Source organism: Leucoraja erinacea, chromosome 16, assembly GCF_028641065.1.
Source record: "Leucoraja erinacea ecotype New England chromosome 16, Leri_hhj_1, whole genome shotgun sequence".
In the NCBI taxonomy this organism is placed as follows: Eukaryota; Metazoa; Chordata; class Chondrichthyes; order Rajiformes; family Rajidae; genus Leucoraja; species Leucoraja erinaceus.
This window is the reverse complement of record NC_073392.1, coordinates 903,798-930,690: the sequence shown is the minus strand read 5'-3', so window position 1 is coordinate 930,690 and position 26,893 is coordinate 903,798. Positions and strand designations below refer to the sequence as shown.

Genomic DNA, 26,893 nt, shown 5'->3' with positions numbered 1-26,893 from the left:
GGCGGTTCTCTGGATGCTTTCAAGAGAGAGCTAGATAGGGCTCTTAAAAATAGTAGAGTCGGGGGATATGGGGAGAAGGCAAGAACGGGGTACTGATTGGGGTTGATCAGCCATGATCACATTGACTGGCGGTGCTGGCTCGAAGGGCCGAATGGCCTACTCCTGTACCTATTGTCTAAATTCCTGCCATTGCTGTTCCACCATCATTCTTGCTGGATCCTTTTCCAGTCTACCTTGGCCAACTCCTCTCTCATGACTTCATAGTCCCCTTTGTTCAGCTGCATCACTGACACTTCCGATTTAACCTTCTCCTTCTCAAATTGCAGATTAAAACTAATCATATTATGATCACTACCTCCAAGTGCTTCCTTTACCTCGAGTTCTCTTATCAAATCTGGTTCATTGGACAACACTAAATCCAGAATTGCCTATTCTCTGGTCGGCTCCATTACAAGCTGCTCTAAGAATCCATCTCGGAGGCATTCTACAAACTCTCTTTCTTGGGGTCCTGAACCAACCTGATTTTCCCAGTCTACCAGCATATTGAAGTCCCCCATCACCACAGTGGCATTACCTTTGTTACATGCCAGTTTGAACTCCTGCTGCAACTTACACCCTACATTTATTGCTGTCCTTAATGGAGTTATGACAGCTATAGACAATGCTGTACATGACTGACCTCATCTCATGTCCAGGGTGAGAGGGTTAAGATCATCTCTGACCTCTCTCACCCTGGACACAAACTCTTTGAATCACATCCCTCTGGAAGGCGACTCCGGACTGTCAAAGCTGCCACAGCCAGACATAAAAACAGCTTTTTCCCCCCACGAGTAGTAGCTCTACTCCATGACCAAAAATTTGTAGCCTCCTTTTGCCCTGGTATTTTATTTAATTCACATGTTTAATCAATAATGTGTAGCGGATGCAGTTGTCCATTAAAGAACGAGGCAGACACGAAGTTTGTCCGAAATACTACACTAATTCTCCTCACTCACCAACCCTATGCACGCGAGATTAAAACCTTAAATACTCCCCAGGGGCACCCGTGATCAAACCGTGACCCCTACCCCTCGTCCCCGGGACACATGACACCCCCCCCCCCCAAGCGCCGAAGGTTATGTACAGTGCGTGGCCCATCATCCTGTGCTGCCACATTCCCCCCCCCCCCCCCCCAGAACAGGAAGCACAAAAACGGATGGGCAGCCGAACGAGGCGGCCGGACCTCGTACGTATGTCCCCATGCAAAGGTTTATTTTCTGGTAAGGACGAACTAGGTGGGACCCGAGATGGCGGACGCCCTCGACGGCGAGGCTGGGCCACCAGGACTGGCTCCCTCAGGTCCAAAGGGGGCCGGCTTCAAACGAGCAACCGAAACGATCTCCCCCCGACCCCCCATGTCCAATTTAAAAGTCGTAGCACCCGAAAAGGACCTTCGTACGGGCGCTGCAATGGCGACCTGTGGGCCTCGCGGCGGAGGAAGACATACTGACAGTCCGTATGAGCCGGCGGTATGTGAGATGGAACGACACAATACCGAGACGATGGGAGAGGAGACAGGCGCCGATCCTCTCCCGTAATCTGACCAACATGGATGACGGCGACAACTGGGGGCCACCAGCGGTTGGGAAAAACTCCCCGGGCACGGTCAGTGGAACACCATAAACCAACTCGGCTGATGAAGCCTGCAAGTCCTTCTTTGGAGCGGAGTGAATCCCAGCATGATCCATGGCAACTCATCCATCCAACCGGGACCAATGAGGCGAGCCTTCAAAGCGTCCTTAAGCCGGCGGTGGAAACGTTCCACCAACCCATTCGGCTGGGGGTGATAGGCCGTCAAGTGGTGGAGCTGAGCCCCCAACAGGCGAGCCATTGCTGACCACAGCTCCGACGTGAATTGGGCAACCCGGTCGGACGAGATGTCCAGTGGTATCCCGAAACAGGCAACCCAATAGGCCACCAGGGCACGCGCGCATGACATGGTCGAGGTATCGACAAGCGGGATGCCCTCCGGCTACTGGGTGAAATAGTCCACCACCGTAAGCAAGTGTGAAATTCCGCGGGAAGGAGGTAGCGGCCCTACGATATCCACGTGGACATGGTCGAAACGTCTGCGAGGCACCGCAAAGTCTTGAACTGGCGCCCGGACGTGCCGCTGAACCTTTGATGTTTGACAGGGAATGCACGCCCGGGCCCAATGACGACCTGCTTCCACAATCCGTGCCATACGAATCTTGCCACAACCAATCCTACCGTCGCCCGGATGGATGGGTGGGCCAAACCATGAATGGGGGCAAAACCCCGACGACCCCAGGCCGCAGGAACAATAGGCCGCGGCTTCCCCATGGAGACGTCACAGGACGGTGATGCCAGCGGAACCCAAAGCACCAGCCCTGTGATGACAGTTCAGTATGTCCTCATCTCCTCGTCTGCCAGCTGTGCCGCTGCCAAAGCAGTGTAATCGATTCCCGGGGACGCGTCGAGAACGGCCATAACAGCCGGGCGGGACAAGGCGCCCGCGACCAGGTTGTTTTTCCCGGCGATGTGGCGGATGTCCGTCGTGAACTCGGAAATAGTGGTGAAGTGGCGCTGCTGCCGAGCGCTCCAAGGGTCGGCCAACTTGGTAAAGGCGAAAGTGAGGGGCTTATGGTCAGTAAACGCAACAAAGTTGCGGCCGTCACCGCTAGGTATAAAGCGAGCAGATCCCGGTCGAATGTGCTGTATTTATGCTCCGTCAGGTTGAGTTGGCGGCTGAAAAAGGCGAGAGGCCACTAATGACCATCTACAAACTGTTCTAATACACCACCAACCGCAGAGGCCGAGGCATCCACAGTTAGTGCTGTAGGGGCGTCGACACGTGGATGTACCAGCATCGTCGCCCGAGCCAATGCCTCTTTCGCCTCCTCAAAGGCCGCCACGGCAACGTCGGTCCACTGCACGTCCCGCCGCTTGCCTGACAACAGTTGAAATAGAGGCCACAATATTCTCGCCGCCGCCGCCGGCACAAATCGTTGGTAGAACTGTATCATTCCAACAAATTCCTGCAAGCCCCGCATTGGGGATGGCTGTGGAAACCGGTGAATGGCATCCAACCCGTCCCAGACGGGGGCACCACACTGACCTTGGCCCCCATATTAACCAAAAATCTTCAGCCCAAACCCCGGTCCCATTCGTAAAGGTGATGAACTTTGCCGACCGCTGCAGTGATTACCGGCGGCCGACACCAGTTTCCCGGTAACGCACAGGATGGGCGGCATTTGCGGGCTGCCGAGCCCAAACGCTGGTGGTAAAAGCACCACTCCCCTTTAAGTTTTTCGCCTTTAAGGGCAGGCTCCAGATGCTCCGTGGTGCCCCTTGTGGGCGTGGCTCTAGGACTGCGCCTTCCAGGGCACTGTGGACACTTGATCCAGTTGGCCCACTTCCTGCCATCTGGACAGCCACAGCTCTTCAGCATGTTTGGCTAGAGCCCGGGGGTTTTCAAAGCTTACCCCTATGAGGAGTGGGCGGATGTCGTGTGGAAGCTGTTGCAGGTAGGCATATTCAACAAGCAAGGAGTGGTGGTGGCCATCCATGGCCTTCCGATGGTTTACGGTCACCGAGTCCACCCATGTTGTAAATGCGGGCTGATCGCTTCATCCGACTGAGGCCGAAGGTATGGAGCAGCAACGCCTTCAGGCCGCCATATTTATCGGCCGCTGGTGGATCCTGCAGGAAGGGGATGGTTCGCCCAGCTGTTTCTTGGTAGCAGGCACATCGTTTGTTACCCCGCGAATGAAGAACTGTGATTCAGCCTGCTGGAACCATACCTGTAGCTGGGTGGTCCAGAAGCTTCAGGGCGACGGCACTGAGTTGGGCCTGGTCGGCGTCGGCAGCAGCGGCAAAGGGTTGGGTTTTGGCGGGGCGCATTTTTCTTCCAGATATCTATTCTGGACGTTGGGGTCACCAAACTTAGCAGATGCGGAGTTGTCCGTTAAAGAATGAGGCAGACACGAAGTTTGTCCGAAATACTGGTTCTTTATTACTACACTAATTCTCCTCACTCACCAATCCTGTGCACGCCATTAACCCTTAATTACTCCCCAGGGGCACCCGTGACCAAACCGTGACCTCTATCTCTCGTGAACCCACCAAGAGCCAAACGTTATGTACAGTGCGTGGCCCATCACCCAGTGCCGCCACAAATGTTTTATTATTGTTTAATGTTTTATGTGTCATTCCTAACTTTCACTGTATGTCATGTTGTTACTTGTGGGCGGAGCACCAAGGCAAATTCCTTGTATGTGAATACTTGGCCAATAAACTTATTCATTCATTCATTCTAACTCATGAGTTGTCTATCAACATTGAGCTCAGCAACCGAGTGAGCTGCTGCTTGCCCCAGTGGAACACCATTTACTAAATAAATATGTAACTGCACAAAAGCCTTAGTTTCCACGCTGTAATGAATCAAACCTGTAAATTATTAAAATAAGCATGGAATTCTTTAATCCTCCTTTCCAAACCGGCCACTTACATTATATAACATCCCAAACCACAGTACTGAGAATCCCCCAAACTGCTGCAAATAGCATCCCATCAACAATGTAGTTTCTCCTTCTGAATGGTCTCATTCCCAACAAATACGTACACCATCCTTACACTAACTTTCCTTGTAGAAACAATGAAGTGCAGGTGCTGGTTTACACAAAAGGACACAAAGTGCTGTAGAACTCAGCGGGTCAGGCAGCATCTGTGGAGAACATGGATAGGTGAAGTTTCACAGAGTGCTGGGGTGGTGGAATGAAAGATAGGTGGCCACAGGCGAGAGGATCCTCTGATGGGCAGATGGTTGGAACTAACTTTCTGTGGTAGGTTAGTGGATGTCACGCAGTCACCATGATATGACGTACGACTAAAGTTTGTTCATTGATAAACATGCTGCATAATTAACCATATGTGGCACATTAATTTGATGTTTACTTTGCTTCACCACATTGGTAGTTGAAACATTCACCCAAAACCAGGATGACCAAATTAAGTTACACTGCATCGCACTGTCCACGATTTAATTCTCCGATAACTCTGGGATCATCTTTGAAGGAATGAATATTTCCATAATCCCTTTTTTCCCCCAATGACTAAAAATGTAATCTGGTTTAGTTTCCATGTCCTCTGATACAGAAGGCCTTTCTGTTGGTGAGAGCTACTTCAAGCTGGGAGTTCAGAATATGCCTAATGATATTTTGAGACATTAGAAAATAGTAAATAAATCCTGCAAGCATAGAAGCCCAATATGAAAAAAAAAGAATTACATTTTAAGACTCTGTTATGCACACCCGATGTTTGTCCAGCTACCTATTGAGCTCCACTGTACAGCAACCTTTCTGCCTACCATTCTGGGATGCATGTTGAGGTTCTGCATGAGTGCATGGTTTAAGCCTGTGCATTATTAATAACCTGAACTACACGAGTAGAATCATTTTCTTTTATATCATTGGCAGTAACAACATTGTTACACTTTGAATGAATGCACCCTTCATGATTAAATATTTTCTCACAAAGTTCTGAATTAGTTCGTGTCGGAAAGAACTGCAGATGCTGGTTTAAATTGAAGGTAGACACACAATGCTGGAGTAACTCAGCGGGCCAGGCAGCAGTTCTGGAGGGAAGGAATGGGTATCGCTTCGGGTCGAGACCCTTCTTTAAAGCTGAAGATCTTTGACTTCCTCATTGGCACACCACAAATCAGTTTGAATTGGCAACAATACTTCCTCCTCAATAACTATCATCATAGGAGCACCTCAGGGCTGTGTGCTCAATCCCCTGCTCTACTCTCTATATACCTATGACTGCACAGCCAGACACTGATCCAACGTCATCTTTAAATTTACTGACGATACCACCATGGTATAACAAATAATGGGTAACAATGAGTTATTGTACAGAATGGAGATTGATAATCTGATTCAATTATGTCAGAAGAATAATCTTGCTTTCAAGACCAGGAAGCTGATTGTTTATCCAAGAAGTATCTATCTGAGATTGTTGACTTCAGGCAGGAGAACCTGGGGATCATGTCATCATTGATGGGATAACAGTGGAAAGAGTCGACAGCTTCAAGTCCCTGGGCGTGCATATTTCTGAACTTCTACCCTGGGCCCAGCAGATTGAAGCAATCGCTAGGATCACTCAGCAACCCTCTACTCCCTCAGAACATTGACAAGATGCACTGTGTCACCAAATACTCTATCCAACAGATGTACAGTAGAGAGTACACTAGCTGATTGCACCATGGCCTGGTTCGGTAACTCCAATGCCCAGGAACAAAGGAGACTGCAGGGAGTGGTAGACATTATCTGGTCCATCGCAGGTATTGACCTCCTCACCATCAAAGGGATTCCCAGGAGGCGTGTCCTCAAAAAAGCAGCAAATGTTATCAAAGACCCATACCACCCCTGGCAATGTTCTCATCTCATTACTACAATCAGGGAGAAGGTACAGGAGCCTGAAAACCATGACCAACAGGTTTAACAACAGCATCTTCCCAGTAACCATCAGGCTCTTGAACACTGCACAACACTAACCACAACCTCAGCAATAGTATTTGGTTGTACACTATTATCGTCTGGTTACCTCATACTAATCTATTGTATTATTGATTATTGTATGGTTATTTATTGTTTGTAATCCTGAATGTGGAAACATTAACAAACAAAATAGGCTCCACATTCAGGCCATCATTTTCAGAGATATGATTTAACATAAATGCATTTATCCAACAATGGCATTGTATAACCAAGCTAGAGCTGGTGGGTCAGCCACTTGCAAAGGATCAAACTCAAACAGTAAATGCTTCTGACATCCACAAATAGATGCCGGGCTGTACTTTAATCTTAGTGACAGGGAATTGAGGCACACAGTGGAGATTGGACTAGTGGGATGAGAGACCTGATACTATTGGTGCTGTTCAAAGTTTGGATTGCCTATTTTGCTGCCCTCCCAGCTGGTAAAAGCAACATCCTATCCTAATTTGAATGTTTTGAAAGGTACTTTATAAATGTTCTCATATCACATAAAGTCCTTTCTTAAATAACATTTTAGATTTCACTGAAACGACGATAATAATCTCACATACGAGACTAAATATTTTCTTTTTGTAGTTAATTCAGAACCTTAACTTGATCATGTAACATATTTTGTACATAACGGTTAATTTCCAATATAATAACTGATTGTTATTCATTCAAAACATTTAAGGATGAATACCAAACCAATAAACACATATCAAAGTTTCAAAGCTATGTTTCAAAGTCCTGCATCACTATGACAAATTGCTGAGGATTTCTGCCTTCAAGTAAATATATTTTGTATTCAATCCAATTTATGACATCTGCTTAAATTTATTGAGAACAACGGTGTTGAAAGAAGTAATAAAGAAATGAATACAAGCCAGATAATGATGATAAAATACAATATGAACATAAATCTAGCTGTTTGATTTGAACTGTGGTATTGTTACATAGAAACTAGGTGCAGGAGTAGGCCATTCTGCCCTTCGAGCCTGCACCGCCAAGTTACAGTGGTTCTGATTTCACCTTTCAGCACTGTCATTAATCTGGTTATTGTATAATAATGTTACCAGCGACATTATAGGGCCACAGCACTATGCCACTGTTGAAATAGCAGAAAAGGAACGATGTCCATTTGAAAATACAATTTTTGGCAAAAAGCTATTCTGAAATACTCTGATTCAACTTGGTAGCTGCCTCAAAGAAACACTGACCTAACTCGATACTTCCTTTAAGGAGCAAATGTTTACACAGAACAATATTTGTAACTTTGGTTGGGGTTGGGAAGAAGCCATTGACTATCAAGTATGGAGCTGGTCATACTTCTCAAAGATGAACAGCTGGTAAACTAAGTCTACAGAACAGCATTGTTTTGATTCATTAAACTTAAATTAATAAATGGAAACTTCATGCTTCCCTTTCAGATTCCTTTTGTTGAAATAGAATTATAGTTTGAAAAAGGGAATATCCTTTGAGTCACCTTGAACAATCCCAGAAACACAAAAGTAACTGTAACATGGAAAATAGAAAAAGTAGATCTGCCCCTGCAGGCTCTGCCATTCAATAATTCTGACCTCAATTTCTTTTTCATTCTCTCTACCCTTGACTTCCCTACAGTTCAAAATGTTCTATTTTTGCCTTGAATATGTTCAATGATTCATCACCATAGTTCTCTAGGACAGAGAATTCCAAAGATTCAGCACCTCTGAGAAAATAAATTTCTCAGAGGCGATGCCATGGTGAGATGCATCTTCTCAGTTTATATGCTGTAGGCCTCCTCAGAATCTTGAATGTTTCACCTCTCATTCTTCTAAATACCAATGAAGCCAGGACCAACTTGTTCACCTGTAAGCCGTGCTTTTAATATTCTGTGACAGTCCATTCTACATTGCCCCTCTCTCTTTGGCATTCTAGAATGTTCCAATAAAGTTTAGTTTAGTTTAGTGATACAGCGTGGAAACAGGCCCCTCAGCCCAGCGGGACCGTGCCGACCAGCGATCCCTGCATATTCACACTATATTTACCAAGCCAATTCACCTACATGTCTTTGGACAAGTTCAAGCCTTGTCTTCTGATCAGGCACATTACAGCTTATGAGTTCAGCAATTTCAGGCAATTAACTATTCCAGCCATGCATCTTGATTTAAAAAAAGATTTCCTCTTCAAATTAATTTGAAATGTCATCCATCTCCTCCATATCTACCTTTGGTTAATCACGAGCTTTTACTACCCACTTTAACGAAGTAAATAATCTAAGTAAACTTTTGTTAATTCCGATGAAGGTTGTAACTGATTTACTTGTCAGCTGATTAGGATATCGAGACTAAAGTGGGATCAATGTTTGGGGCCATTCTGCTGTCAGTTTTACCAGTTTGTCATTGAATTAGTAATAAAAAGCTGACTGAAACGGTTAGACAATATTGTACCATGGCTATACTTGCTGCTTCTAAGACACGCAGCATACATGGATGAAATAAGCATCTCATGCAGCTCGGTGCTAAAAGTCATTTATGAAGCTGCTTGTATCGCTAAAAGTCATTTATGAAGCTGCGTAAGTCTCCAAAAGGTAACATAAATTACTCTTTCACATTTAATAACTGAAAATGTCCTTTCCCAAGACAATTTCTGAGATAGATAAAAAAAATTAACCATCTCTAAATAATAATACCATATATGTCATTTACCATATATCTTTTACACAAATGCCTACAAAAATACAGATAAAAATAATGATATGTCATTAATCCTTTCAGCTAAATATTGCATTCTGTGCAAACAGTGAATTGAGATTGTCCAAGTAAAATAAATAGAATTTCAAAAGTTTCTGAAAATAGCACGATACTTTGAGCGATGTACGGTTGTAAAACCCATGATATCTATCAGAGGATTATTCCACAATCAATGCAGGTCCGTTATATTCTTGAACTGGTCGATTACGGTTGCTAATCTCAGTAAAAGGGAATTGTGAGAGTTTGTTAATAGTGGGTGGACCAGTACCATAAGCAGTCATTTTTGACTGATATAAACTAAAGGTAACTGAGATTTAGGAGCAGAGTCAACCCAGGTAAACAGGCTAAATCAGCCAGGAAATATATATAATGTGCTTATGTTAATCCTGGCCAGATTGGAGAGGCTAGGACTTTAAAATTGGGTAAAGGCTTCAGGGCTGCTGGTCAATTTGAAAGTGCTCTTTGTGGAACTGGGACAAGTTGTAGTGGTGCCAGTCTGACTAGAGCCTAGATCCAAGCTGCAGGAAGGGAATAGGAACTTCTGCAGACCCTGTCAATTAGGTGCAAAATGCATAGAATGGATTGGATGACATACCAGACATACACCTTGTAAATAATTGTAAATAATGTTGCAAAACTTTACTTTACTGAATGTTGATTGGATGAGGTATTGAGCCTTGTCTGGTTTTCTTGCAGCTCAGGGTAAATGTAGCGATGTTTGCTTCCTCCGAGAAACATTGTTTGAATACAATGTATTAGCCACTGTATTATTGGGTTAGGGAAATGTCTGTTATGTATGGGGTTAATCGATATCTGTAATTGGATTGTAAAGAGACCACCCCCATGTGGTTCGGTCCCTCAAGGGAACTATAAAAGTCCGCTGCCACAAGGTCCCGCGTCGACCTTCTGAGAGAATGCTTTGGACTGCGTGACCTTCTGGAGTGTCTCTGTTTGAGCGAGGCCCAGAGGGCTTGATCAGGCAGATACGAGGATCGAAGCCGCGGTGGTTAGGCATAGTAGTTGAACTGTAATTGTGTTTTGTCAAAATAAAGATTGGTTGATCAAGTGCTTGACTCAGTGGTTTTTGACTGAAACTAGACTGGGGGGGGGGGGGGGGAAGCTTAGAACGAGCTATTTACACTTACATCACACAAATATTTTCCAGGTTCCTATTAAGAATGACTGATCTACAAAAGCAGCAACTTTATGCATTAATCCATTTATGTTAAGAAATATTATACTACCATTTAAGATGTGATTTAATATTGTGTTGTTCTCATAATGCAACCAGTTACTACAAATTGCTGAAGAATTATTTGGTTTGCAATACCCAGGGCTAAGTATCCAAGCCTAGATATGGTTCATCATTAATAATTATTTTAATGCTGACTAAAGAAGCAACAATGCAAGCATGCACATTCCAATCAAACTGTTCAAAATGCACATTATCTTCAGTACCATGTTCTGGCTTGATACATGTTTACGTTTAGCAGTCTTCCCACATGTGCCAATGCAGGCTAATCCAGTCCTAGTGTCATGCACTAAAATTGCTTGAGGTGCTTTATTAAAAGTCTTTATCTTTGAATAATGAATCAGTTTGACCATGAATGGTTCAGCCATGAGCATATATAAAAGCTGCAGTAAATAAAGAGCAAAGTAGCTACATGCATCTCAGTGTTCCAACCCTCATAGTACCTTGTGCTTTTGCAAATTATGCAGGATGATGCAATTGATTTCACATAATATATCAAAACATTACATCAACTTGGTCTTGAAATTATACACTGAAATAGTAGCACATAAAAACATAGAGGTTGTGTCTGTAATTCGATGAAATATTAATCTATGGTTTATATAACCTCTGCTAATACAGCAATAATATATGTTTTAAGTAAATACACAGCTCGGGTATACTACTATTGCATAGCATAATTTAAAACCCTTTATCATTAAAATCAAATAGTGTACATATAGTCAGTCATGTTGTACGTCCTTTAATCAATTCATTTAAAAAAAAATTAAAAACATTCCTTACACATTCTCAAATTAATCTCACCTGTAGAGCAACTGTAGTATTCTTTCTGGGTTGTTTTCCTACCAAGCCTTGTTCCTTGCGCCGCTTGAATTTCCTAAAGTAGTCCTGTATCAGGAAGGTGGCATAGAACTTCCCCACGGTTACCTCATCATCTATGTGAATAGACCAAACAAAATCCCCCTTTTTCACAACAGTACCTTCTTTCTACACATGCTACAACCTTGACTGCGTTTTGCATCCTATGTTCCAAAGTTCAGAACAACGTGTTTATCTTAAATAATAATCATAAAGATATTCCTAAAAGATTAAACCAGGAAGGATAAATTACATTGAAGAAGCAAACAGCACAAAATATAATGTTTAGTGCAGAGCTAATTAGTGATATAATCAAAGGTGAATAAAGCACATCACATTTCTCACCCAAAACTGGCCAAGTAATAAACTGGAAAATGCTGGGCATTTTGTGCCTTGTGTAGGGATTTCCTTTAATATTCGATGTAGTCCAACTATTATATACATTTGTAGCTGCTCTGGAGCTTTACATATTTGAAATTAATAGGTAAATAGCACCACAATCCACTGAGTTGGATTAGTAGTAATAAAGCATTTTACTCTTCAATATTATAGAAACTTTTCAAAATATTCACATTTTACAGGAACTTGTGAATGTTTTGCTATTGTACATTCAGCGAAATACTTATATACATAGACCTTGAATTATGAAACGCAGAAAGTGCCCCCATACTTCACATATACAAGCTACATATATTGTACAAAAATAGTTAATAAGACTCAAAAAATAATTATGGAGCAATCTCAGGACTCCAACCAGTGGTCTTCTGATTAGCTATGTATTCAAAAAGAGACCTTAAGTAACATTCCTAAATGTCATTACTAATAGAGATTCTTAACTACTGTTTTAATCTAGAAGAAGAAATGCTTACATTTATACATCACTCTTTATACATCTTTAATTGTATGATAAATAATTTTGCTAATGTTATTGGTTCATGGCGTTTTGTAGGAATATAAAAATAATTGGTCTGTTAAGGATATAGATAAGAAACTACATTTTTTTTAACTTAAAAATGTATGTACCTTATTCACCTTTATGACATGGGAACTAATATTGAAAGCCTGAATGATGATTAGGCAGAGGGGCACAGACAGACCTTGGGCCAAGTACACAAATCACATAATTTAACTGCGAACATATAAAGTTACTTTAATTACTTTATTTTAATCTTATGCAATCATTTGTGACCAAGCAACTAAGCACTCCACAAATTCTCCCGACGCCGGAATACCATCACCCGGCGAGAACATCGGGCGCCGTGTCGGCGACTGTGGAGGCCTCAATAGGCCCGACTTTGGGTGGACAAGAGGATGGGGACTGGACTTTGTGCCTTCCCCTCACAGTGGGAATCACTGTGGGGGGATGTTTTATGTTTGGTGTTGAATTTCTTCATGAATACTATGTTGTATTTTTATTAGTGTGCTGCAAGGACATCTGAATTTCCCCTGAATAAGGGGATTAATAAAGTCTAATCTAACATTCAGAAAGTATTAAGGCCCCTTCACTTTTCCCCCATTTTGTTACATTACAGCCGTATTCTAAAATGGATTAAATTATTTTTTTGTATTATCAATCTACACACAATACCCCATAATAAAATAAAGAAAACAAGTGTTTAGAGCTTTTTGCAAAGTAATTAAAAAGAAATAACTGAAATATCACATTTAAATAAGTAGTCAGACTCTTTATTCAGTACTTTGTTGAGGCACCTTTGGCAGCGATTACAGCCTCATAGAAACATAGAAAATAGGTGCAGGAGGAGGCCATTCGGCCCTTCGAGCCAGCACCGCCATTCATTGCGATCATGGCTGATTGTCCCCTATCAATAATCCGTGCCTGCCTTCTCCCCATATCCCTTGACTCCACTAGCCCCTAGAGCTCTATCTAACTCTCTCTTAAATCCATCCAGTGACTTGGCCTCTACTGCCCTCTGTGGCAGGGAATTCCATAAATTCACAACTCTCTGGGTGAAAACATTTTTTCTCACCTCAGTCTTAAATGACCTCCCCTTTATTCTAAGACTGTGGTCCCCCTGGTTCTGGACTCGCCCAACATTGGGAACATTTTTCCTGCATCTAGCTTGTCCTGTCCTTTTATAAGTTTCTATAAAATCCCCCCTCATCCTTCTAGACTCCAGTGAATACAAGGCTAGCCTTTTCAATCTTTCCTCATATGACAGTCCCGCCATCCCAGGGATCAATCTCATGAACCTACGCTGCACTGCCTCAATCACAAGGATGTCCTTCCTCAATTAGGAGACTAAAACTGTACACAATACTCTAGATGTGGCCTCACCAGAGCCCTATACAATTGCAGAATAACCTCTTTACTCCTATACTGAAATCCTCTTGTTATGAAGGCCAACATTCCATTAGCTTTCTTCACTGCCTGCTGCATACGCACGCCAACTTTCAATGACCAGTGTACAAGGACGCCCAGGTGTTGCTGCACCTCCCCCTTACCTAACCTAACCCCATTGAGATAATAATCTGCCCCCTTGTTTTTGCCGCCAAAGTGGATAACCTCACATTCATTTATATTATACTGCATCTGCCTCGCATCTGCCCACTCACTCAACCTGTCCAGGTCACCCTGCAACCTCCTAACATCCTCTTCACAGCTCACACTGACACCCAGCTTTGTGTCATCCGCAAACTTGCTAGTGTTTCTCCTAATTCCCTCTTCCAAATCATTAATATATATGGTAAACAGTTGCGGCCCCAACACCGACCCTTGCGGCACTCCACTCACCACTGCCTGCCATTCTGAAAAGGAGCCGTTCACTCCTACTCTTTGCTTCCGGTCTGCCAACCGATTTTCTATCCATGTCAACACACTACCCCCATATCTTCTTGGGTATGAAGCGACAAGCTTAACACACCTGTATTTGGGTAATTTCTCCCATTCTTCTCTGCAGATCCTCTCAAGGTCTGTCAGGTTGGATGGGGAGCATCGATGCACAGCTATTTTCAGGTCCCTCCAGAGAAGTTCAATCGGGTTCAAGTCCGGGCTCTGGCTGGGTCACTCAAGGACATTCACAGACTTGTCACAAAGCCACTCCTGCGTTGTCTTGGCTGTGTGCTCAAGTCATTGTCCTGTTGGAAGGTGAACCTCCGCCCCAGTCTGAGGTCCAGAACGCTCTGGAGCAGGTTTTCATCAAGGATCTCTCTGTACTTAGCTGCATTCATCTTTCCATCAATCCTGATTAGTTCCTGCCACTGAAAAACATCCCCACAGCATGATGCTGCCACCACCATGCTTCAACATAGGTAAGGTATTAGCCAGGTGATGAGAGGTGCCTGGTTTCCTCCAGACGTGATGCTTGGCATTCAGGTCAATGAGTTCAACCTTGGTTTCATCAGACCAGAGGATCTTGTTTCTCATGGTCTGAGTCCTTTTGGCAAACTACAAACGGGCTGTCATGTGCCTTTTACTGAGGAGTGGCTTCCGTCTGGCCACTCTACTCTAAAGGCCTGATTGGTGGAGTGCTGCAGATATAGTTGTCCTTCTGGAAGGTTCTCCCATCTCCACTGAGGAACTCTGGAGCTCTGTCAGAGTGACCATCGGGTTCTTGGTCACCTCTCTGACCAAGGCCCTTCTCCCCCGATTGCTCAGTTTGGCCGGGCAGCCAGCTCTATGAAGAGTCCTGGTGGTTCCAAAGTTCTTCAATTTAAGAATGATGGAGGCCACTGTGCTCTTCGGGGCCTGCAATGCTGCAGAAATTGTTTTATACCCTTCCCCAGATCTGTGTCTTGACACAATCCTGTCTCGGAGGTCCACGGACAATTCCTTCATCTTCATGGCTTGGTTTTTGCTCTGACATGCACTGTCAACTGTGGGACCTTATATAGACAGGTGTGTGCCTTTCCAAATCATGTCCAATCAATTTAAATTACCACTGGTGGACTCCAATCAAGTTGTAGAAACATCTCAAGGATAATCAATGGAAACAGGATGAACCTAAGCTCAATTTTGAGTGTCATAGCAAAGGGTCTGAATACTTATGTAAATGTGATATTTCAGTTAGAAACATAGAAACATAGAAATTAGGTGCAGGAGTAGGCCATTCGGCCCTTCGAGCCTGCACCGCCATTCAATATGATCATGGCTAATCATCCAACTCAGTATCCCGTACCTGCCTTCTCTCCATACCCTCTGATCCCCTTAGCCACAAGGGCCACATCTAACTCCCTCCTAAATATAGCCAATGAACTGGCCTCGACTACCCTCTGCGGCAGAGAGTTCCAGAGATTCACCACTCTCTGTGTGAAAAAAGTTCTTCTCATCTCGGTTTTAAAGGATTTCCCCCTTATCCTTAAGCTGTGACCCCTTGTCCTGGACTTCCCCAACATCGGGAGCAATCTTCCTGCACCTAGCCTGTCCAACCCCTTAAGAATTTTGTAAGTTTCTATAAGATCCCCTCTCAATCTCCTAAATTCTAGAGAGTATAAACCAAGTCTATCCAGTCTTTCTTCATAAGACAGTCCTGACATCCCAGGAATCAGTCTGGTGAACCATCTCTGCACTCCCTCTATGGCAATAATGTCCTTCCTCAGATTTGGAGACCAAAACTGTACGCAACACTCCAGGTGTGGTCTCACCAAGACCCTGTACAACTGCAGTAGAACCTTCCTGCTCCTATACTCAAATCCTTTTGCTATGAAAGCTAACATACCATTCGCTTTCTTCACTGCCTGCTGCACCTGCATGCCTACTTTCAATGACTGGTGTACCATGACACCCAGGTCTCGCTGCATCTCCCCTTTTTCTAGTCGGCCACCATTTAGATAATAGTCTGCTTTCCTGTTTTTTACACCAAAATGGATAACCTCACATTTATCCACATTATACTGCATCTGCCAAACATTTGCCCACTCACCCAGCCTATCCAAGTCACCTTGCAGTCTCCTAGCATCCTCCTCACAGCTAACACTGCCCCCCAGCTTAGTGTCATCCGCAAACTTGGAGATATTGCCTTCAATTCCCTCATCCAGATCATTAATATATATTGTAAATAGCTGGGGTCCCAGCACTGAGCCTTGCGGTACCCCCACTAGTCACTGCCTGCCATTGTGAAAAGGACCCGTTTACTCCTACTCTTTGCTTTTCTTTTAAATTACTTTACAAATTTACAATTTCTTTTAAATTACTTTACAAATATTTCTAAACACCTTTTTTTCACTTCTTCATTCTGGGGTATTGTGTGTAGATTATTGATTTAAAAAATGAATTTAATCCACATTTTAAAATAAGGCTGTATGATTACAAAATGTGGAAAAAGTGAAGGGGTCTGAATACTTTCTGAATGCACTGTATACCTCTACAAGTAAGAATTTGAATAAAGAAAACTGAAATAAAATGTGACGGCTAAAATGTTTTGAATCAATTTGCAAGTTAGTAAGTTTTAGAAAATGTAAGTAAATATTATAGATGAAAACCTTAGTTAATACAAGCTTCTGGGATTTTTTAAAAACATTTTATTTTATTATTTTTTTTTTTTTTAAGAGTAGCCGATGGAATATTGTGATTCTCAATTTTCCAAGGATTTCCCAAAACCTCCTACAGGAGAGATATTCATAAAACCCATAAAACATGTAACATGTCACAGAGAAGATTCAAAAAAAGATTTGTGAAATAGATGGATTTTCAAAAGTACCTTACAGAAGAAAGAGAGTCATGGGCAGTGTTTAGGGTGAAAATTCCACAAGTGAAGGTCTTGGCATTAATAGTGCAGAGAATAATTCTGGGACTGAACAAGAGGCCCGAGTTAAGAGAGCATATATTTCTTGGAATGTCATAAGGATGGAAGAGATTACAAAGATAGAGAGGGTCGAGACCATAGAGAGATCTTAAAACAAGGATGTGAATTTGTAGCTAAGGTACTTAACCAGAGGTCAGTTTGTTTAAACAAGGAACTGCAGATGCTAGTTTACATGAAAGGACACAAAGTGCTGGGGTAACTCAGTGGGTCAGGCAGCATCTCAGGAGAACACGGATTGGTGAAATTCTCGGGTAAGGACCCTTATTCAGACAGTGTGGTCAGTGTAGATGAGTTTGTATTGCACGGGTGGCTGATGGTGCTGATGCAAGTTTTAACACAGGATGACTGCAGGTTTCTGGGGAATAGAATGAGGGAGGTTGGATCAAAGTGCATAAAGTTAGTCAAGACTACAGTAACAAAGGTGTGGGAAAAAAAATCAGCAGCAGACAAGGTGAGGTAGTAGGAGTAATTGGGGTGGAAGATTGCAACCTTGACGTGGTCCGCCCTGCTTTGACGAATGCAATCAACCCGGCCAGCACAATCAAATAAGATCAAATAGAACAAGTTGTCCTACAACTTTAGGCTGTGCACGTCAATCGAAAGAAGAAGTGCAAGTAATTAATATTGTAGAGCTCAGCGTGTCAGGAAGGTTTGTAGAACTCAGCGTGTCAGGAAGTATATGTAAGGAATGGACAGATATGGAATTGAAAATGTGGAAGTAGTGATGAGAAATGACATGCCACTCATTCCAAACTTTAAAACAGATTGAGAATTTAAATGTGGCATTGATGAAATTCAGCCAGAATTGCATGTTGAAAATGACCTCTTACGTATGCAGGCTAAAATAATTCCTACAAGGGCATTTAGTGTTACAGTCCTTGTGAAGTATTATTGTGGAAGTATGTCAATCAACATAATTGATATAATACATTTTGTTGGTATTAAAGAGTCTACAGTAGTATTGTTCAAGAAGGAACTGCAGATGCTGGAAAATCAAAGGTGGCCAAGGTCTGAAGAAGGGTTTCGACCCGAAACATTGCCTATTTCCTTTGCTCCATAGATGCTGCCTCACCCTCTGAGTTTCTACAGTAGTATTTCCTGGTTTTGCATTGTTCAAACTTCTCTCGTCAAGTGTATGACTGATTGTTTCTTGCCTTGTTTAATTTGGGTTCTTTTATGTGTGCCCATCTCACAACAAATATTGGAAATGTCCGTACGGTTAGCACAATAAATGCGATGAACACAAGTGTAAAGGCTAATAATCTGTCAATTACTGCGTCTGTTTGCTCAACAACCAGCATGCTTGAAAACCAGCTGTCAACCTATTGTCACACAAACATCATTCTTCAAAGCTTAATAAAGATGAGAAGCCTCCTGATCATTTTGATTTCCAAGACATGCAAACAGGCAAAACTAGCTTTGTGGAATATTTCTGAAGCATGGGTCTCCCTTCAAAGAAATCTTTGGGAAATAGTTGGCAAGAGGCAACACAAGTTCCATGCCACCAACCTAAAACAGAATTGCTTCAGAGTATTCTTACAGATTGTGAGAAGAAAATGGCTGAAGCTGTGGTAAAGCTCAGGCAAAAAAGTTGAAATATTATTGATTGCATGCATTGCTACTTTTCACCGGTGTCATGCAAGCATTGAGAAATTAATCTGAAACAACTGGTAACTTCATTCTCTAAAAATATTAATTAATTAAAAGAAGCATTAAGCAAAAATTAAATATAAATCGTTGAAAGAATACTGATGTATGAGGATTTTAACAGCTATAAGCAATTAAATATATATTATTTTAAAATACAAGTTTGTTACTTTTCTTGTTACTCCCAAGAGCATATCTCCAGTGCACTTACCATTTTATTTCAGTAACTTATATACTGGCGAATAAACAACAAATTTTCCTTAAAATACAGTTCAATAAAACAATGAGATTTGTCTGCAGACTGTTGTTCCTCAACACTGAGAACATAAAGTGAATTAGAATCTTCATGCATATTTCCTCACAAACACAAAATCAATGAAGTCTGGCAAAGAAAAATGTTTTACATCGGACTAATTACTAAAGATGAATTTAATTACTCAAAGGCAAAATTATATTAAGCTTGCAATTCTTGGAAAACCTAATTTAATGAACAATGAAATAAATGTGATCATCACAGCACTAACCATCAGCTGGAGGCACCACCTGGTCTAGCAACTTCATACTGGTTCGCTTCCAGATTTTTTTAATAACGGCTCTCAGCTCTTCATTGGCTTGATCGAGGTTACCTGCAACAAAAGAGGAACAACACATAACAGAATCTGTTACTCTTGAAATGGTGCAAGGACTGGAAATAGTTAATTTCCAGAAGAATTCAAGATTTGGTTGTGATATTTATGAAATACAGGTAAAGAATAATTGAAAACACACTTGATGCATAAACTCACGTCTGCATATTATTCTTATTCTACAACTACGTGAATCAGTTTGCTATATTCGATATTGCAGTCTGCCAACTTAGTTGTTTTAAAGAGATATCACATAAATGGATATTCATAAATATCAAGGACACACCACTAATCTTATAGAATTACCATACTTCATCAATTTGGGGATGAGATTCCAACTACTGATGTACAAATGACAAATGATGACAACGATATAGATTTTGTGCAAAGTTGGCCAAATCCAGTTCTACATTTTTCACTTTATATGTATGATGATGTTCATAAATTAAAACAGTGTTTCAACACTGATAATGTTTGCATAGCTGTTCAGTCATTTAGCAATTCCTTAAGCATATTTAGTTTAGTTTGTTATTATCATGTGTGCCAAGATTAGTTTATTATCACGTGGACCGAGAAAAGCTTTTGTTTGCATGCTAACCAGTGAAATAAAAGACCATACATGATTACAATCAAGCCGCCAACATTGCACAAATAAAGGATAACGGGTGCAACATTTAGTGCAAGATAAAGTCCAATTAAAGATCATTCAAAGTTCTCCAATGAAATAGATGGGAGGTCAAAACCGCCCTGTAGCTGATGAGAGGACGGTTCAGTTGCCTGATAACAACTGGGAAGAAACTGTCCATGAATCTGGAGGTGTGTTTTCAAACTTAACATCTTGCTTGATGGGAGAGGGGGAATAATGGAGGGACTGAGGTGAGACTGGTCCTTGATTATGCTGGTGACCTTGCCAAGGCAGCGTGAGGTGTAGATGGTGTCAATGGAAAGTCGACGACCTGGATTTTGCTGAGGAACTCTTATTCCCTCCACTCACTGCTAGCACTCCCACTGCATGGACTTGCCAAGTCTGGATGCATATGATTAATCTTGCAGATCATGTTGACCAAGACCTGAATGGTGAAACCCTGTGAGGCGCAATTCCTGCCTAATAAGTTCCTCTGGAAACTTGGAACACACCTTCAACCTAACTTTCAAACATCGGTATTGCCACCACCAATCGGCATAATTAACCTTCACCCGAATCCCACTTCCAACTAGAAACGTTCACACTTGTTCCCGGACTTAACTGATATCCTTCACACTTTCTGCATTGGCACAGCAAACTATGGGAATGGCACACAGCTGCTGGAGGAGTTGCTGGGCAAGGCTGAATTTCCAAGCACCTAGCCCATGCTAATCCACATTTTTTACAACCACTGATTAACATGACATTACGAGGTGCAAGGAAATTTTAGGCAGTGGATTGTCAACCAATTATGCTTTTATTATTGCTGTCTCCATGACTTGTGTGGTTACAAACAAAAATAACACATTTCCTTTTCACCAAAACCTCCCCATTTTTTTGGTAATATTCATGAACTGATATTCAATTTGCAGAAGCATAAAGCTTAGAAGTAATTTCAACAATTACATTTCTATAGTATCATACAGAAAACGATATATGGGTGTTTCCCTAAATACAGCACTCAGTCGTCAAACTGGTCTCCAAACGTCCAGGTTTTATCCCTGTTTTTAATGTAATATTCCCATTGTTCCATATCCTGTATTTTAAGTAGTATAGGTCATGGTGTATAGTCAAAATAATGAGATGAAGCAAAAATTAATAAATCTGTTTTTATAAAGAAAAATATCAGATATGTCCCTGTGTTTTCTTGCGTTTTTTTGTGACATTTTTCAAGCAGGATTTCATCAAATCCTTAGGCTGATTTATACCAGAAAGATTAAATTAATTTTGTAATTAAATAACCGTACAAGCCAAATTCTGATTATGCTTATGATCTTTTATCATTTATCACCTGATTAAATGGTTTTAGACAATAGGTGCAGGAGTAGGCCATTCGGCCGTTCCAGCCATTCAATGTGATCATGCTGATCATTTTCTGATTCCCCAAGTTTTTGCAGCAGAACATGAGTAGCGTGGCCCAATTGGTCACGTGTGAAATGTGTCGTGTATGAACCGTTTTTATATTTATTAGTTCTTGTTTATTGTTTATATTTTGTGTTTAAGCTTTCCATTGAAATACTTAATAATGAATTGAACTTAAAATCATGAAATAAAAATCTAGTTTGCGCAATTATTTTAGCGAAGCCTCACTCTGTTGTCCCTCCCGTTGTCAAAGCTATAACGAGTTTCGTTTGCACTCATTGCGATTTAAAAGAAAATTCAAACAACGCGATTATAATGGCCCTGGCGTGAAGTACAGGTCACGTGGCGGGTTAGGTGCCGACATTTTGTACGGGAGCTTCGAAATCACTAAGTGTACTAAATGCTTTATGTGTTTTATAAATATTTTTTCTCTCTCGTTTTTTTTTTTTTCAAATTTTGAAAGTATTACATTTCGGTCAAATATTGGTCGATTTTGATCACAAATTAGCTCAAAAGGATCATAGGTTGGCCCATTTTTAATCCTGCGATATTTCATTAAGATTTAATATCCTTCAAATTTGGCCATCCATGTCACAGGTTGGTACTCTTATTTACAGAAACATCCATATAAAGAATATAATCAGCAAAACGTCACATATGATTAGATGTCTACACAAATAATATATTGTCACAGAAACATTGGCAAGATCATATCTAGTAACATTGCAGAACTAGTAATAACAGGATAACATGAATTATATTAATTATCCAATTATGCAAATGCATGTTGTTAGAAAGTGTTTCCAAATATTATATAATCAGAGGCTGGAAATTCCTCTGCAAACTTAACTTTCCTGATCTTCCTCTTTACTCTTCCTGCTTCTGTAGTACTTTGCTTGGTGAACTTGTGTGGAAAGCAGTACACAATAATAAACCTTTATACGTGGTGTGTGTGGCTGCAATGTTTTTCAAATGTTAGGAGCATTGACTTGAGGAGTCCAATGTCACCCGTCATTCTTACTCTCACTGATCTCTACTAACCTACTATTCAACCATGCCTCAATAAACATAGAAGAGTACAACTCAGGGACAGGCTTTTTGTCCCGCAATGTCTGTGCTGAACATGATGCCAGTGCGTAATCCATATCCCTCCAGTCCCTGCATATCCACGTGTCCATATAAAATGCAACTCTCATATCTACCCCCATCACCACCTTCAGCAGCACCTTCCACAAAGACGAGTATCCCTTCTCTGCCACAGAAGGTAGTTGAGGCCAGTTCATTGGCTATATTTAAGAGGGAGTTAGGTGTGGCCCTTGTGGCTAAAGGCATCAGGGGGTATGGAGAGAAGGCAGGTACAGGATACTGAGTTGGATGATCAGCCATGATCATATTGAATGGCGGTGCAGGCTCGAAGGGCCGAATGGCCTACTCCTGCACCTATTTTCTATGTTTCTATGAAGCAGCCTTTCATTATTTTCTGATTTGAAGGAAGACATAGGGACTGATGAGGTAGAGTCACTGTGGATTGAGTTGAGGAATTGTAAAGGCAAGAAGACACGAATTAGTGTTATCTACAGACCCCCCAAATAGTAGTCCAGATTTAGGGTGTAAGTTGTAGCAGGAGTTAAAACTGGCATGTAACAAAGGTATTGGCACTGTGGTGATGGGGGATTTCAATATGCAGGTAGACTGGGAAAATCAGGTTGGCTCATGACCCCAAGAGAGTTTGTAGAATGCCTCCGAGATGGATTCTTAGAGCAGCTTGTAATGGAGCTGACCAGAGAAAAGGCAATTCTGGATTTAGTGTTGTCCAATGAACCAGATTTGATAAGTGAACTCGAGGTAAAGGAACCGCTTGGAGGTAGTGATCATAATATGATTAGTTTTAATCTGCAATTTGAGAAGGAGAAGGTTAAATCGGAAGTGTCAGTGATGCAGTTGAACAAAGGGGACTATAAAGGCATGAGGGAGGAGCTGGCCAAGGTAAACTGGAAAAGGATCCAGCAGGAATGACGGTGGAACAGCAATGGCAGGAATTTCTGGGCATAATTCGGAAGACGCAGGATCATTTCATTCCAAAAAGAAAGAAAGATTCTAGGGGGAGTAGGAGGCAACTGTAGCTGACAAGAGAAGTTAGGGATAGAATAAAACTAAAATAAAAGATGTATAACACAGCAAAGAGTATCCGGAAGCCAGAGGATTGGGAAACTTTCATAGGACAACAGAAGGGAACAAAACGGGCAATATGGGCTGAAAAGATGAAGTACGAGGGAAAGCTGGCCAGGAATATAAAGAAGGACAGTAAAAGCTTCTTCAGATATGTTAAGGGAAAAAGAATAGCAAAGTCAAATGTGGGTCTCTTGAAGGCAGACACGGGTGAAATTATTATGGGTATCAAGGAAATCGCAGAAGAGTTGAACAGGTACTTCCGATCTGTATTCACTAAGGAAGACACAAACAATCTCCTAGATGTACTGGAGGACAGCAGATCTAAGGGGATAGAGGAACTGAAAGAAATTTTCATTAGGTGAGAAATAGTATTGGGTAAGCTAATGGGACTGAAGGATGATAAATCCCCTGGGCCTGATGGTCTGCATCCACGGGTCCTCATGGAGGTGGCTCTAGAAATAGTGAATGCATTGGTGATCATTTTCCAATGTTCAATAGATTCAGAGTCAGTTTCTGTGGATTGGAGGATAGCTAATGTTATCCCACTTTTCAAGGAAGGAGCGAGGGAGAAAACGGGGAATTACAGACCAGTTAGCCCGACTTCGGTGGTGGGAAAGATGATGGAGCCAATTATTAAAGAGGTAATAATGGGCCATGTGGATAGTAGTAAAGTGATTAGTTCAAGTCAACATGGATTATTGAAAGGGAAATCATGCTTGACTAATCTTCTGGAATTTTTTGAGGATGTGACAAGTAAAATGGATGAAGGGAAGCCAGTGGATGTAGTGTATCTAGACTTTCAGAAAGCCTTTGATAAGGTCCCACACGGGAGACTGGTGACTAAAATTAGAGCACATGGTATTGGGGGTAGGGTGTTGACATGGATAGAAAATTGGTTGGCAGACAGGAAGCAAAGAGTAGGAGTGAACGGGTCCTTTTCAGCATGGCAAGCAGTGGCGAGTGGAGTGCCGCAAGGCTCGGTGTTGGGGCCGCAACCGTTTACCATATATATTAATGATTTGGAAGACGGAATTAGGAGAAACACTAGCAAGTTTGCGGATGACACAAAGCTTGGTGGCAGTTTGAACTGTGAAGAGGATGTTAGGAGGTTGCAGGGTGACCAGGACAGGTTGAGTGAGTGGGCAGATGCAGTATAATATAGATAAATGTGAGGTTATCCACTTTGTTGGCAAAAACAAGGGGGCAGATTATTATCTCAATGGGGTTAGGTTAGGTAAGGGAGAGATGCAGCGATTCCTGGCTGTCCTTGGACACCAGTCACTGAAAGTTGGCGTGCATGTACAGCAGGCAGTGAAGAAAGCTAATGGAATGTTGGCCTTCATAACAAGAGGATTTCAGTATAGGAGTAAAGAGGTTCTTCTACAGTTGTATAGGGCTCTGGTGAGACCACATCTGGAGTATTGTGTACAGTTTTGGTCTAATTTGAGGAAGGACATCCTTGTGATTGTGGCAGTGCAGCTTAGGTTCACGAGATTGACCCCTGGGATGGCAGGTCTCTCATTTGAGGAAAGATTGAAAAGACTAGGCTTGTATTCACTGGAGTTTAGAAGGATGAGGGGATATCTTATAGAAACATATAAAATTATAAAAGGACTGGACAAAGCTAGATGCAGGAATGTTCCCAATGTTGGGTGAGTCCCGAACCAGGGGCCACAGTCTTAGAATAAAGGGGAGGTCATTTAAGACTGAGGTGAGAAAAAAAATGTTCACCAAGAGAGTTGTGAATTTATGGAATTCCCTGCCACAGAGGGCAGTGGGGGCAAAGTTACTGGATGGATTTAAGAGAGAGTTAGATTGAGCTCCAGGGGCTAGTGGAGTCAAGGGATATGGGGAGAAGGCAAGCACGGGTTATTGATAGGGGACGATCAGCCATGATCACAATGAATGGCGGTGCTGGCTCGAAGGGCCGAATGGCCTCCTCCTGCACCTATTTTCTATGTTTCTAATGAAGACCAAGCTAAAGCAATATAAGCACTTCCAAGTATTCAAAACTGTCCCATTTTCAAATGCTGATGACTTAACTCACCATTGAAATTCATATTTGATTCTTGCAGGTAGCTTTAAATATTATCTAAAATAAATAATCTCAATGTGATTTCAGACCCTGCCTAATGTCTTATTACATGCCTTAAATCCTGTCATACCTACACATTCCTTACTGCCTTGCTAAGTCAATCCCAGCCTAGCAAAATTGGCACATAAACCTATTATGCATAATGACTCCATTTTGTAGATTAACTTCATCTTTGTCCTGACTAGAGATCTGGTATTCCTGAATCTTAAAAACTATTTAAGGCAATGTTTTGGAATCAGGAATAAAAATGTATTTTTCTTTTATCAACTGTAAATTCTCCACCCACACTTCCCTTCACTTTGCAACTAAATTAAATCAGGTTATATTTCCATCTGTCTTGTGAATTCTCTAACGTTAAGGAAAGTTTACACATAACAGTACTGAAAATATGACATTGTTTGAAAAATGATTTTACTACAGTTTCCAAGTGTGCAAGTGAAGAGACATGGCATGTCGACATTGATTAAACTAGGTCCAGTTCCAGATCTGGGGTGGAAGATTGCAACCTTCACTGTTTCAACTAATGCAATCAACTCGACATGCACAAACGGAAGATCAAATAGAACAAGTTGTCCAACAACTTTAGGCTGCGCACGTCACACGAAGGAAGAAGAAGAAGTTCCAGATCTTACCCTCGGTTTTGATTTTTAAAGCTGTTCTGACCAAGGCAAAAAGGGTTGCATTGAACATCACAGTTCCATCACTATTCAGAGGCATGTTCATGGCTACCAATCTCTGAAATTTGAAAATAGTAACATTTTAGTTGTACACTCTAAACGTTAAACTATTTTCTGTAAAAAAATTGGCAATCAGTTTCAGCTGACTGTGATTTGGAAGTAAATTACTATATTCTAATTACAATGAATTACTATATTCAAAAACCGGGTATGATTTTCCACATAATCATTTATTATTATTCCCAGGAAATGGTACTAGCTTTGTTGGAACATCTTGGTTAGCATGAATGAAACAGGAGGGCCAAAGAGACTGTTTCTGTGCTGTTTGACCTTGAACATTCTTTAGTTTTTTTTTAAATGATTCAAACTCAAAAGTCAGAAATTCAGAACAATAATCATATTTTTTGGTCTATACCAATTAATTCAAGCCTCCAATGCAAAGCATCCCACATGTTGTAACTTGGAAAGCTGATTTCTATGTCA

General features: G+C 41.8%; 1 protein-coding gene across 2 annotated transcripts in view; it reads right to left on the bottom strand.

The window, feature by feature from the left end:
- Window positions 1-26,893, bottom strand: part of LOC129704437 (voltage-dependent L-type calcium channel subunit alpha-1D-like) — a 346,238-nt gene that overhangs the window by 45,624 nt on the left and 273,721 nt on the right. For both annotated transcript variants that reach the window (XM_055647505.1, XM_055647504.1), the window contains exons 40-42: window positions 26,366-26,468; window positions 19,318-19,419; window positions 11,331-11,461 (exon numbers count right to left, since the gene is read on the bottom strand). In XM_055647505.1, the coding sequence (XP_055503480.1) occupies window positions 11,331-11,461; window positions 19,318-19,419; window positions 26,366-26,468 (336 nt within the window). The remainder of the gene's footprint in view (window positions 1-11,330; window positions 11,462-19,317; window positions 19,420-26,365; window positions 26,469-26,893) is intronic.